Source organism: Coccinella septempunctata, chromosome 2, assembly GCF_907165205.1.
Source record: "Coccinella septempunctata chromosome 2, icCocSept1.1, whole genome shotgun sequence".
Taxonomy (NCBI): domain Eukaryota; kingdom Metazoa; phylum Arthropoda; class Insecta; order Coleoptera; family Coccinellidae; genus Coccinella; species Coccinella septempunctata.
The window spans coordinates 11,315,339-11,330,819 of NC_058190.1; the positions used below are offsets into that span (position 1 = coordinate 11,315,339).

The window sequence follows — 15,481 nt, forward strand, 5'->3', positions numbered from 1 at the left end:
TCCAGCTTCTTCATTTTCCTTTCCACCTTCATAATCAGAAAGTGGCATTTCCTTTGTGGTTTCTGGGTGTTCTTTGGAGTTTCCATCCTCACAAATTTCATATATTGGCTCCTCCAAACTGCTGTGCAATACTAGAAATGATGTTATATCAATAATTATCTTAATGATAAAAATTTTAAAATTATTAAATACCTGAATCATCAGTAAATATGATTATTATCTGGTTGGCTTAGTTCAGCACCATGAATTACATCATGCTCAGAGGTCCGCAAGGAACTGCTTGCGAGGCAACTGTCCCTGGCCTTTTTTCCCAAACCGGCAATTTGCTTCTCTTTGATTATTGAGCGTTTTCTCCTTACCAACAATGTTGCTTCTGTATCATCGCAACTAACTTTCGGAACAGACTCCTTTTATGCCAGAACTATTATATCCATGATACAGTTTCAATACTAAGAGCAATAAAAGGGGCTTATTTTTAATAAATTTTTTGTGTGAAATCTTCCAATAAACCATCATTTGGATAATCGGAAGTAGAGACTTCGTTAATTAATAGTAACTTATACATAATTGGATATTTATAACACTAATATCTCTTTCATTAATCTATTATTAATTGAACATTCAAACAATACTGATACTGCTCCTTATGAAAGTCTAATATCCAACAGTACTCACCTCTTTTGACTTTTGTCAGTCCTTCTGTTTCCATATATCTGATAACAAAAAGACGTGGTCTTTTAAAGCTCTCACCTTGGAATTTTTACCTGTTATTTTGTACAGAATTCCATATCTTGAAAAATAATTGTTTTGAACTGTTTGGCGCCTGTACGCGAGAGCAATGGACCTCGATTGTGCATCCAGTTTGTATATTTTCATCGATATGATTCAATTCACTTAGGTTGTTCAAGAAACTTCTATGTAATTAGAACTAGCAAAACTGCAGTAGGCTTGTTCGTAGACTGGTTCACAACGGTTGTGAACTGTACAGGGCAAGCGCAAATGGATTTTCACTAACCTAAAATGGAATTGCGCTTGCTCTGTACAGTTCACAACCGTTGCAAACCACTCTACGAACCTATTCCTTCAATTCGATGAAGCAATCATCAATATCGAAACAATAATCTTTTTTTATAGCCTTCTAGATATTTCAGGAAATTACTAAGTACAATGAGGTTTTAGTTTCGGTACTACTATAAGGGTTAAGAAAACAAAAATTTCTACTTTTCATATTTACTATCGCCAAATAGAAATTGGGTGGAACTTGACAGATCAACCTAAGCCGAGTAATTTTGAAGTATTGGAAATGCCAACATATCCTACTTGAACTCTACATTTGAAAGGATGGTTCCTACTTGAACCATATAACAAAATTCTAGTTGTTAATAAGGTCTGAAAAATTTGTTATTCATTTTTGTTTGTATTAAATATATTTAAACAAATATCTACTATAAAGTTGGACAACTAATCCTTTCCAGACAATATATCAAAATCCAATTTTATTTGTATATCATTCAAAATGAGAAAAAGGAAATCTAATATTTTCTTGCGATACCTTTATAATAGCTTGAATCAGCAACTAATCCATTTGATAGTATGGACAATTCATCTAATGTTCACCATTTAAAAAAGGTGGGATTTTTAACTGGTTTCGAGAGATATGGCAGCATAATGAAATAAAAAAAATTCAATTTTGTATACATATCACTCCAACATTGAGCATCTCTAAGTATTCGTTCTATTTTGATACCCTGGAAGGTCCAAATAACGAGATAACACCAATTCCTGTTAGTTATTTCTAGGAGACTTTGTATTTGGAAGTAAAAAAGGTGTGTTCTAGATAACGATTGCGTTTTGATTTTGAAAACTTGTGAAATTGCCTCATTCGGGTGTTAATGTCTACATGAATATGGACATTTTACTTCTATCAAACTGTGACCATCCTCTAATCCATCAGGAGAACCGAACCGGTAATAAATTGATATGTTGGATGGACGATCAAACCTGAATCAGTGCATTTTTTATTAGTTGCTGCTTCATACCTATTAACAGCTCGTTTTTCAAAATCAATACCATTCTTTATAGCAACATTGAACTGAAAATAAATCGGATCTTGCATTTCCTTAGAAATATTTAATGAAGTAGTTGTACTCCTCGTATTTCATATCTTACCAAAATTAGATTTCGTCACACGTATTTTTCGCTCTTCAAACCAAGTAGGAGATTCTCTTTGCTTTTTTGTATTTTCTTCGATACTTCTCAAAGTGTTGTAAGATTTCATATAATTTTTTTCGTAGTAATATTTACAAAGATATTCTCGATTCATCCCAGAGGAAAGGCTTTTTTCATCGACACAAAATTTACAAAAAAAAATTACCATTGTATGTTGTTTCCGAATCACCAATACTTATAACATGTACCTAACCTCGCATTTATCGCATTGAACCCATTCGACTTCGAATTCAAGCATTCCTTCTTTACCATAAATACCAAGTTCGGATTTGATTGTACCGCTCTAAAATGATTGGGAATTTTTATGCACTTTATTCAAAGACGTTCCTAGAAAATTATTATGCATTACTTTGTTTTTCTTTTTCCAAATTTCTTGTGAATTTCTTTGTGATTTACAGCCTTAGTAAATCTAACTTTACTTATGTTTTTAGAACTCTCCTTATAAACGAATGTAACATATTTTCTAATTTTTCTAATAATTCCACTACTTTTTTGCCCCACAACTCTGTTTGCTAAGGTATTTTTAAGTACGCCAAACCATCTCTCAACCGGACCATTGCTCAGCCTCTCTTTATTATTCAACAATATTCCGCTCCAGAGGGGTGAAAATGGAATGTAATGATTTAAGAAATACTGAAAGAACTCACAATTTTTATATTCATTTTCGCAGGAATTTCCCTGATTGGAGTTCAATGGTACAGATTTTATAATTTCGTTCATATATTGACAGTATATGGTTGTTTCAAAATTTCCTAATTCAATTTGGTCTAATTTGGCACTTGTTTTACTTACATCAGAAAATTTTCCAATCATTTATATTATATGCCATGCCTATAATTTCTTTCATATATTTTCGTTATTTATGATCTTGATTATGAGTACCAACATCCCGAGCCATTAATTTGAACATATGGAAACAGCATAGGTGCAGTTGTATCTTATTCGATGGTGAAGCTTAATGATTAGAAACAAATTGGAACGTCATATTCAAATACTCTTAAAGAATTAAGAGCTATCGACACTGCATTCAACAGCGCAAAGCTGAAGTGTGTTACGACTTTTTTAAAGCGGGCCATTTCTTATGAGACATCATGTTGACATGACACCATCTCTACAACAGGACGCAAGTCTTCCAGAATTTAGAATTTTAATGACCCCAGCATAATAATAGACCCTATCGGTTTGATGCCGAACTCAATGCTATCAATTCTAATTGTCTTTACTATAAATATAAATATGGAATGGGACTCCTACACATTGGATAAAATTTGCATGCTCATTATGCATTTCCATCACATCAAATACATCGTTTAAATGCCTATCATTTTTGCTAGGGCTTCAGAACGTACTTTTCTATAAGCGGAATCTGATTTAACATCACCTAAATTTTTATTTCGCAATGAGTCTTCATCCAAATTTATTATACATCATTCTGTCGTTGTTCTAAAGCCTTAACATTTAACATGTTCTGCTTTTGTCTTGTAAAGTTTTCGTTTCCTTGGGCAACATTTCTTTAACTTTTTATTAGTAACATGAACAAAATCTGGCGAAAACGTAAAAAAATCGGAACTTTTTTGTTTTTTTGTCCTTGAGCAGGTTCCAGATGTATCTTTCATTAATTCATCAAGTTCAGAAGAAACTTCCTTTTTTGAGGAGAATATCGGAGTTTCATTTTCAATTTTATGAAATGACTGTGACTATCGAAAAATTTCCAAGAAGATGGAATAAATTAAATGATCGTCAAGACCGAACGGATGCATCGAGATCCATAAAATCTTCGGATTTTTAACCGGAGGAAATGCTCTTACAGAATATGTATCACATTTCCATCATCTACGGTTAGTTTAATTTAGAGAAAAATTACTCTAACGGTGACTATCGAAAAATTTCCAAAAAGATGGAATCAATTAAATGATCATTGAAACCGAACGGCTGCATCGAGCTCCATAAAATCTTCAATGTTATACATATGGCCGACCTTAGATGTGAAAGATTCAATATATAGTAATTTTGAATTCTTGGCCAAAATATTGAACAAAGAAAAAAGCATTTCATGTTCTTTTGAGAATCTCGTTTCAAGGGCTGAAATCAGATGATATAAATATTGGCTGAATATAGATTTTTTGAAGTAATCTTCAGTTGAAGATGCTTCGTAATTAGATCTGGGCATTTGTCTACCGCAAATTCGTGGTTTTCCAATCTCTATATTGAGATTCTGAGCAATAGTTGATGCTTTGAAAAAAATGTCTGTGAAGCATGCAACATCGGAACGATGGTTTCCACATATATCTATAATTAAATTTATGTGACGTTGAACATTGATGAAAAAATTTATAAAAAATACCTTGTACTGTATTTGCTATTGGTTCCAATATATTTGAATTTTTACTTGCTACCGTTAAACAAGTAACAAAGTGAAAGAGTTTATTGCAGCCCATAACTGAGCAGTTTTTTTTGTTGTTGAAGAATTCATTGAAATTTCTTTTTGAATATAGTTTCAAAGTGTACAGTACCTACGCCACTGCCTGCAGGACCGCCGGTGCTAATGCCGGGCGCCAGCTAGCCGAGACTTCGCTACCCCACCTAAGGAGCCTGGAAGTACGGGCATCTCCAGACGGGCGTTGGCCACTTCGATGCGAAAATTCAGAACGACAACGTCATTTATTCAGTCATTTATGTTTCATGTATCCGATAGAATTGTATCATTATAAAACCCAGAAATACAGTCCACTCACAATTCAGTGTCTTACTTTATTACACGAACATTGGACCTTCGACCGGATTCAACGAAGAAGAATCCAGAATACAGGAGAATTGGTTTAGCAAGCGGCATCAAGCGAGCAAAACAATTCAACGTGAGAGAACCAGAGAAAGGAGTATCCAGAATACAGGAGAATTGGTTCATCAAGCGGCGTCAAGCAAGCAGAACAATCCTGAGAACAGAGACAAACTACGAAAGCTACTACGAGATCTGCTACGAGATAGATAGTGCGCAGTAAGTTTCCATTCATTCCTTCCCTTTCAATACGATATTTCGTAGTTCGTACAATTATTGTTTGGAAATTCGAAGCACATTATTCATTTGCCTGTTATTGTTTGAGGATAATTCCATATAGTCTTCTGATCATTGCATGAAATATTTCGAAATATTAAGTAGATACCTATTTCATAAAATATGTCACACTTGGAAGCTTTAAAAAATTATGATTAAAAAACGCGGAGTGCTCAAGGCAAAGCTGACCTTATTCGAAAAACACGTAAAATCTGTGGAAAGCAGCATTTCATCATCGGGAGTAGATCGATCGGTGATCATTGAATTAGAGCAAAGAGTTCAAGATTTGGAAGATTTAATACCAAATTTTGAAGATATTCAATCCGAAATAGATTACAGTATCGAAGAGAACGAAGATGAGCAGTTACTAGAACGCGAAGAATTTTATAATAGATATTATACGAGTACGGCAAAGGCGAAGAAGTTAATCGAAAAATTCAAACCGGCAGATAGCGATAATAGCAGCATCGTCATTCAAGCAAACTCGAGTCAGAACAGTCAGAATAATGGTGGAATTAAACTTCCAGACATTAAACTTCCCAAGTTTGACGGATCCTTTCAAACATGGTTGGACTTTAGAGACATATTTGAATCACTTATCCACGATAACTCATCACTTAACGAAATTCAGAAATTCCATTATTTGAGGGCATCACTTGTGGGTTCGGCAACACAGGTGATCCGAGCCCTGGAATTTAGTGCCAGCAATTACAAGATAGCATGGAAAACGTTATGTGAGCGATTCAATAATAATAATTTGTTAGTGCAAAATCACATTAGTGCAATTTTCAATTTAGAAAAAATAACGACCGAGTCCGCAGAAAAAATTCGAAATTTGTCAGACAATCTATTCAAACATTTGTCAACTTTGAAGCATTTAGGTGAACCTACCGACCATTGGGACACTTTGATCATTTATATTTGCTCCAGTAGATTAGATTCGAATTCATCGCGAGAGTGGGAAAGATTAAAGGCAAAACAAAGTAGTTCTTGCAGCCTAGAACATTTTAAAAATTTTCTGAAAGAACGAGCGGATCTGTTAGAAAATATGGAAATGAATTTTGAAAAGAGTCGTAACGAATCGCGTTCCGCTAACCGTTTTCGGGAAAACAAAGATTCCAATCGTGAAACCAAAAATAGTTATACAAGAAATTTACACTCTAATATTCAGAACAAAAATGAAAATAAAAAACCCAGTTGTTTCTACTGTAAATCTGATCACAGCCTGTTCTATTGCGGTGATTTTCTCAAGTTGTCTGTTCCGGCGCGTAATTCGAAGGTTAAAGAAATGAAATTGTGCATAAATTGCCTTCGTCCAAATCACATTTCCAGCGATTGCAAGTGGTCAGGCTGCAGAGTTTGCGGAGAAAAACATAATAGTATTTTACACAAGGAAACTGAAAATAGCAATCTTGCATTGTCTCAACAGCGTTCGGAAGAGCAAACGCAGGAAAGCTCAGTTCAGGTGTCTAATTGCAATCTCGTAAACATCCAAACGGGAATTTTACCTACAGCTAAGGTGCAAATACGTGATGTATTAGGTAATTACGTCACAGCGCGTGCGTTATTAGATTGTGGCTCACAATCGAGTTTTATAACTTCCGAATTTCATGACAAATTAAAGATACCAAAGTCAAAGGTCAATCTCAGTATCTCGGGGATTGCCGAAAAAACAAGCCACTCAAGCTTTAGATGCAATTTGAAAATAAGGGCACTGTCAGATCATTTTAGCTTCGATTTGAATTGCTTCATATTGGATAAAATAACGAATCAAATACCGGGATTCAGAATGGATCATTTATCCCTGAACATTCCAAATAATATAACATTGGCTGATCCTGAATTTTATAAAACACAGAAAATAGACTTATTAATCGGTTCCGATGCGTTTTGGAATCTCTTGTGTCCAGAGAAAATCCATTTAATGAAAAACGGTCCGTTATTACAGAAAACCAAGGTTGGTTGGGTTGTAGCGGGTCCATTCGATACCTACAGTAACAATACAATTTGCAATCTAAGCTCTCATAGAGTCGTTCAGGATCAACTAGCCCGATTTTGGGAGGTTGAAGAAATATCCACTAAAAAACCTCTTTCTTCAGAAGAAGAATTATGCGAACAATATTTTACTGATAGCTTGAAAATTTCTCCGGGCGGTAGATATATTGTCTCCTATCCGTTTAAGTCTCCCACCAGCCAATTGGGTGACTCGCGAGAAATTGCGATAAAACGTTTTGCGAACTTAGAAAGAAAATTAATCGCAAACCAAACTCTCAGAAATCTGTATACAAGTTTCCTACGCGAATATGCAGAACTAGGTCACATGACAGAAGTGACAGATAGTGACAGTACACTGAGCGATCAGGAATACGTAATGCCCCATCACGGTGTACTTCGCGATACGAGCTTAACGACCCGGTTGAGAGTAGTTTTCAACGCGTCTTCTCCATCATCCTCAGGCGTTTCTCTTAATGATTTACAAATGAACGGCCCTGTAGTACAGTCAGACATATTATCCATAATTTTGAGATTTCGAATGCGAGCGATAGCCCTCTCCGGAGACATAAAAATGATGTATCGGCAAATATTGGTAGATCCCAAACAACGAAAATTACAAAGAATCGTATGGCGATCCAATCCAAGCGAGATCAATCATAGTTTTTATAGAATCGTAAAACAAGTTCAAAGGGAATCATATCCTTCAGAATGTTCACAGTTGGAGGCTAGGCGCGAACTTTCAACAGCAAGTAAGATTTTGAATTTAAGGCCATTTTTGGATAGTTTAGGTTTGATAAGAGTAGGCGGTAGGTTATCAAATTCCAGTTTCTCCTACTCAAAAAAGCATCCGACTTTGCTTCCAGCAAGCCACGCACTTACAAAGTTAGTTTTTCGGTTTGAGCACGAAAATTTGTTACATGCAGGCCCTCAATTACTTCTAGCGAGTATTCGCGAACAGTTTTGGCCAATTTCCGGACGCAGTATAGCTCGTCAAACAGTAAGAAATTGCGTAAAGTGTGCTAGATACTCAACGACAAGCGTACAACCCATAATGGGTGATCTCCCTGCCGCTCGAGTGCAACAATCCTTGCCATTTGTTAAGGTCGGAGTAGACTACGCAGGTCCCTTTTTAATGAAGGATCGACGTGGAAGGGGTTGTAAAGTTATTAAATGCTGGGTAGCAGTATTCGTTTGTTTTACCACGCGAGCAATTCATTTAGAGTTAATTTTATCATTAAGTACCGATGACTTTTTGCAAGCCTTTCACAGATTTGTAAGCCGTCGTGGAATGCCCGCAGAGGTGTTTTCTGACAATGGCACAACCTTTGTCAAAGCTAATAAAGATCTTCAGTCGTTGTTTAACTTTTTCAAAGAGCAAAACCTAGAAATTTCCAAGGCAGTAACTGATATGGGCATAACATGGCATTTCATACCAGTAAACTCTCCCCATTTCGGAGGAATTTGGGAAGCGGGAGTAAAGAGTCTTAAGAATCACTTGAAACGAGTTTTAGGATCATATACATTTTTCTTCTTTGATTTCCAAACATTACTTGTGCGAATCGAAGCTGTATTGAATTCCCGACCCATTTGTCCTCTTACTTCCTGTCCTAATGACCTTTCCCCTTTAACCCCCGCGCACTTTCTACTTGGAAGAGCAGGAACCGCCGTGCCCGAGGGTACCGTCATGCATCTGCCAGAAAATCGCTTATCCCAATTTCAACTGGTCCAAAAGGTTTACGAGCAGTTTTGGAGCCGTTGGCAACGAGAATACGTAAGCGAGCTACAGACCCGCCAAAAATGGACAAGAAACACTGGTAGTTTGAACATTGGACAACTGGTATTAATCAAGGAGGACAACTTACCCCCCATGAGATGGCGAATGGGACGTATTTTGGAACTTTTCTCTGGCAAGGATGGTATTGCTAGAGTAGCAAGAATTAAGACAACCGATGGAATCGTATCCAGAGCATTGGTAAAACTTTGTCCACTTCCGGTTGAAAGCTCACCCGAGGACCTTTCAAGGAGGGGGGCATGTACAGTACCTACGCCACTGCCTGCAGGACCGCCGGTGCTAATGCCGGGCGCCAGCTAGCCGAGACTTCGCTACCCCACCTAAGGAGCCTGGAAGTACGGGCATCTCCAGACGGGCGTTGGCCACTTCGATGCGAAAATTCAGAACGACAACGTCATTTATTCAGTCATTTATGTTTCATGTATCCGATAGAATTGTATCATTATAAAACCCAGAAATACAGTCCACTCACAATTCAGTGTCTTACTTTATTACACGAACACAAAGTTTTCAGCGAAAACTCACAAAAATTTATATCTAGCTGACCAGTGAGTTTCACAAAACAAAGGATAATATTAAAGGTGTTGTGCTGAAAAACAATAAGGCGATCAGAATCTCGGGGAGGGCCATGGCCCCCCTGGCCTCCCCCTGCGGGCGCCCATGACCTAATATGTTCTTGTCAAGTTTGTCTAATGACAGATTAATTTCTGTGTGAAATATTCTGAATCTTGATCCTAGGATACCAAATGCATTCTCAACTACTCTCCGTGCTCTGAAGAGACCATAATTGAATATGCGTTTGTCGTGATCCAAATTGAGGTCTTGCATAAGGTTTGATGGAATTCTCAGCAAATGCCTCATCTCCAATGAATACAAAATTCAAATTTCCGATACTTTCTTGTGAAAGTGGTAAATTCAGTATTTTCTATTACACCCCCATCCGAGTTTCTTCCAGTATGAACGTCCCCAGAAAACGACTCGTTAGTGGTACCCATAACACTTGGCTTGGCAGAAGTGCCATCTTGGAAGTACATCTTTCCTTCGGAATATTTAGTGTTATTTCTTTATGGTCCTCAATTTCGATTTCCAGTCTGCCATGGATTGCAATAACAAATAGTAATTTACATACTATGGTTCAAATAAATAACTAATGGATAGTACGATATGCATTATGTAGGTACCGTTACCTAGATCTTTAGTGATTAGGTTGAATACAGTTGATATATTTCATTATAAATCCACTCAAGTTGTGAAAGCCAATCTAGTTTAAAAAAGATTTACCTACATTTTGCCATTTCTCCATTGGTTTTTGCTGGAAGCTCAGACTATTTAGAATTAAAATGGTGGTTGCTTCTTTCCACAACTCATCATATTTTTTTTACCATTTACAGCGTCGAATTTCTTCGTCAATATTTCTGGATTATGCTCCAGAAATACTGACCACTGCTGCTGATTTCTTCTAACTCTTCGGATCATGGTTTCTGAAACATTTAAAACATTGGAGTATACATACAATATAGAGTTCTTTACATTACCTTCACGATTGGAAAGATTCTAAAGAAAGAAATATTGAAGAAAATTCGTATCTAGATTGAACACAGTATTATTAACCTTTTTCGAAAAGGATCATATTCGCAAATTGCCTTTAGGATATTATTCAAGAGGCATAGATTAATATTCAAGAATTATTCTTCACTTAGTTGGCAGTAGAAATATATGGATGAACTAAGTAACATAATTGTATACTTATAACAAGTTTATTAAATTTGAATTTAATTCTAATAACACAAAAAGAGGGAGCGTTAATTTTGAATTTTTTACTTTGACAATTGACATTTTACGAAATACATGTGACCAAATCCAACCAATCATAACAGCCTACATCGTGAACGTTATCATAACGCGTTCCAAAACTTATCGTTTCGCTTGGACTTCGGGTTTTTCGTTCGGCTACGACTTTTGTCGAATGCTCTTACAGAATACCAATCCGACGAAAATGATCGCTTCGCTTCGATATCGTTTCGTTTTTGGCTTACAGAATCGCCCGACAGGACATACAACAGTTCTGAATTGGGTAGGGTTCAGGAGGTTGTAAAAATATTTGGACTCAGATACAAGGGCATCCGGCCTTAGTTTTAGACTTAGATACAAGGGCATCCGGCCTAAAGTTCGACTCGGATACAACGGCATTCGGCCTCAGATTTCGACGCAAATACAACGGCATCCGGCCTTCGGGATACTAGGAAGGGTAAAATCCACAAAAGTTGTATGTTTGTCCAGTAACACAAATATGAATTATTTCCGCTCTTGGCTATCACGTTCAAATATATCAGGTATTGACCAACTCAAAAAAAAATGATAATAATGAAAGAAAAGGAAAAATGATTATTAATGGTCCTAAATGCAATTACAGTATTCACCCTGTTGGTCGTAACTAAGTAATCGAATCATTGGCTTGGCTTGGAGACGCTTCAGCAACATTTACAAGTATTCATAAGATTGGCACAAAAAAATATGCAGAAATTAAGAAATTAATACCATAAATATTACATAACGTAAGCGCATTCATCATAAAACAAGTTGATTATAATTACTAGCCCTCAAATTATAACTTGTATCGAATTGGAAGCCAAAGTAAAAGCGTCTAAAATGGCGTCTAGCGTCCTTATGACGAGTTCAAAGAAAGGCTCAGAAAGTACGTTATTATCTAGAATAAGGAAAATGAGTCATATTTATTGTGTGTGAAGCACATAAAATAGAAACGAACGATATTGACCCTCGAATAATAAACGGAATATATACCTTAACAATGAATATTAATAGAATGCATTAAGTACCCAAAATCGCACATCAATGAAACCTTCAAATTAGTAAAACAAGAAACGGTAATAATGAAATGCGTGGTAACTTACATATGAAATTCACAGAACAAAATGAAGAAAAAAATAAGCTTTGTCTTACGCAAAATTCATTCTAGAGAAAAACTAACAGGAAAAACTGGTTTAACTCGTTTCAAGAAAGGACGCTTAATGAATTACTCATTAGGGATTTCTTGGCTTTAAGATCTCAAGTAATTAAAAAAGAGCATCTTCAAGGGCCTGCGCCATCTCCCCTTTCAACTCGACAACTCGTACAGAAAACCCTCTCTAAGATTTCATTTCGTCTTTGATCGAGTCCACTAGAGGGCAGTATTTATGGCAATAATGAAAAAAAAAACCGTCCCTTCTAATAATTGCCGGTAATACAAAATTGTTCAACTACTCCGAAAAGTGCTTCTTTATTACCAATGATAATGACCCATTAATAACAGTCATCCTAATGAGCCAACAGCTGCTAGTTAAACGTTCGACTTTACATTAAACAATACGCACGCATTGAATTATTCACTTTTCCGAGCTCCCTCTGTGAATTCGCCATACAAAGCTATTTTGGCTAGTCGTGTGTCGTGCATCCTCAGAATGTGGCCGCTCCATCTGAGTCGGGCCCCCGTTACTTGAGTCTCAATTGTTATACAACTCGCGCGTTGCAAGACTTCCGCATTCGACACTTTGTGGAACCATCTGATGTGCATTATTTGTCTTAGATGACGTTGTTGCGTTTGTTCAAGCTGTTTAATATGTCGCCTGTAGGGCGTCCAGCTTTCGCTTTGTAAACATATTTTTCAATATCGGGAAATGGTTCGAACAATTTGCAACCCATAGTTGCTCACACATCTTCAGTAGAAATGGTGGAAATTGGTGTGAAAATATAATATTGAAAATTCCAGAGCCCAAAATCTATCGGGAACTGAAAAACTAGCGATCACCTGAAGTAAGGCACATTTTTCAATTGATGATATTAATTTGATCTGATGAGATGAATTTGATACTTGTTCCGTTGCTAGCAATATGTTTTGCAAACTCAAAAAGATTTGGCTGTTTTCTTTTATGTTCGCAACATTTTTTTTTTAATTTCACTCAATTATAATTATTCAAGTAGCTGTGCATTTCAAACTTGAGGACTTCTCTGTCTCGTCGTATATGTATGTACATGTAATTGCTTGAATCTCCGAATCTCAATTCCTCTACTTTGGTTATGACATGCCAAAAATATAAGATGACAGAATCGAGAAACTCCTAAGAATCAGTTTCGCATTTACTAAGAAGTCCTAACCTCTTATTGAAATTCATCTCCATCCTGGCGTTCGATACTCGAATATGTAGGAATGTCATCCCATGTGTAAAAAAGTTAGATTTACTATGAACATATCCGATTCTGTATTCTCGAACTATGAAATATCAAAATATTCCTCCAAGATTCAGAGGCACTGCTTCCAATGGTATTTAGGGATCATATCTTCCTACAGGTTCTAGTTCCTATAAATTCGAGAATCGATTCCTTGAACGGAACTACTACTTGTGCAAAACTTTTTGCTTATATATTTTGAATCCCTTGAATCAAATTTCCTTATAGAGTTTTCGGTCTGATTTTTGTCGAAATATCAAATGAAATATTTCTGATGAAGCCATAAATTAGGATAGGATTTTCAAGAAATGAATCTTTGGTCTTAGACTATTAGTATGAATTGTTATAGATGTAACTTGTTCCATTTATAATATTTGTATCTACCCCATGCAGAATACTTATGATACATGGTACTGGTACTGACCGAGAAAATGGTTCTATATTCGTCAATCATATATTAAAAAGCGCCTTTATCACGAGGCAAAGACAGAAACTTACCACTTGAATTACTATTGATGGTTTCTAAATGCTTCATTGTAAAGAGAGAACATGACTTGGCTCATGCAAAATTATGAAGTCTCATGAACCATTTCGAAAGTAATAGTGGAGGGGGTTTCAATTTGAAAAAATGGTCTATACCGACTGAAGACGATCGAAAATATTCCTTTTTCTGAAAAGCAACTACTAGTTATTTGACCGTTAAAGTATCCTGCATGGTTTGGTTTTGCCATTACAACTAAAATACTTCAGTTGTGCTCTGATTTTGCCATGGAATTCATTCGAAAATATTTAAATACTTACACATCTTTTACAATAATGCTGTGTTTGCACATTTACGTTTTTGTTCGAGGCAAGCTATTCTCGACAAGATTTTCCTATGTTGATCCGACTCTTTTTTATGGCCATCAGAAAAATTTCGTATTTTTGGGACGCAAGATATAAGTATATTTATGGATAGGATTGAGAATATGCCTATACCGATGCAACAACCGATTTTGATCACTAACGGCCGTTTTCAATAAACCTATCAATCCTTTGTTTCACTTACTGACGATTGGTAACCATTGGTAACCATTCTAAAATTTATCTACAGATAGATCATAGAAACGAAATTTCATGCATTTTCTATCTTCAGTAACTGAAACAATGGATAGATAGGATTATTGAAAACGGCCGTAAGGGATTCAAAATTTCTGAAATTATAAGGGCATTTTGTATCTGCTGCGAAATTGATTCTTTTTCTGTGTTTTTCACTAAAAGGCAGTTTGTTTGAAGATGCGAAGGATCTGATTAAGTGGATTCATGGAACATTGAGTAAATAACAGTTGACAATTATCGAGTACCAAGCATCAAAAATGTTACCATTTATGCAGACCAAATTAATGATTGGAAACCGGATGCAATATTCTGTTGCGAAGTGTTGCGAGACATCAGAATCAACACCGCTTGCAACACTTTTTATGAGAAAAAAATTGATGCGCAACTTCACGCAACAAAATCTTACATCCGGTGAGTTTTCGGCCTAAGCAGGAGCATATTTCCAGATCAAGCCGTTTGAAAGAACACTCAGTTTTGGCCAAGAAGGCATAGAAAGAAAGCGCAATTCATACCACCTGTTGGAAGGGTAATGATGAAGTCGGCTTAATAATGATAGCTACGCCACTGCGCGCTAATGTGGCGTAGCATCTGGCTACACCCAAGTGACTCCTAGATGCCTCCTCTCTATGTCTTCTTAGTTTTGGTAGAAGTAAGGTTGAGTTCTATAGCCGGATTGGCCCAATCCACGATTAAATATACAAGGTTTTTACATATGATTGTAACATCGCATTGGACTTTCAATTAATTACATTTTCCTGCCCACTACATTCTCATTATTGATTCTCTTCTTGAAATATCAAGAATGTCCAGAAAATGTGAAAATAATTGAAATCTGTCGAATGAAAATATTTCGACTCCCACTGCGATGTCACAATCATCCAGAAGAACCCCAGAGTTTAGCACAATAATAATATGGCTTTCATTCAAAATTTTCCTCGCTTGATTTCTTTTTGTGGCTGCATAAATAATTTCATTGCAATTAACATATTCAACTCTTAGCTTATTGATAATTAGTACCTGTCATTTGCGGCTCCATAACTCCACACAAAAATGGTTATTCTGAACGTAAAAATTTATCCTGAGTGGAAATG

General features: G+C 36.2%; 1 protein-coding gene across 1 annotated transcript; it reads left to right on the top strand.

Moving 5' to 3' along the window:
* The first annotated feature begins 4,549 nt into the window (after positions 1-4,549).
* On the top strand, positions 4,550-9,546 carry LOC123308039. Its single transcript, XM_044890563.1, has one exon. It carries the CDS (start codon positions 5,433-5,435, stop codon positions 9,366-9,368), a length of 3,936 nt encoding a protein of 1,311 aa, XP_044746498.1. The 5' UTR covers positions 4,550-5,432; the 3' UTR covers positions 9,369-9,546.
* Positions 9,547-15,481: the final 5,935 nt, after the last annotated feature.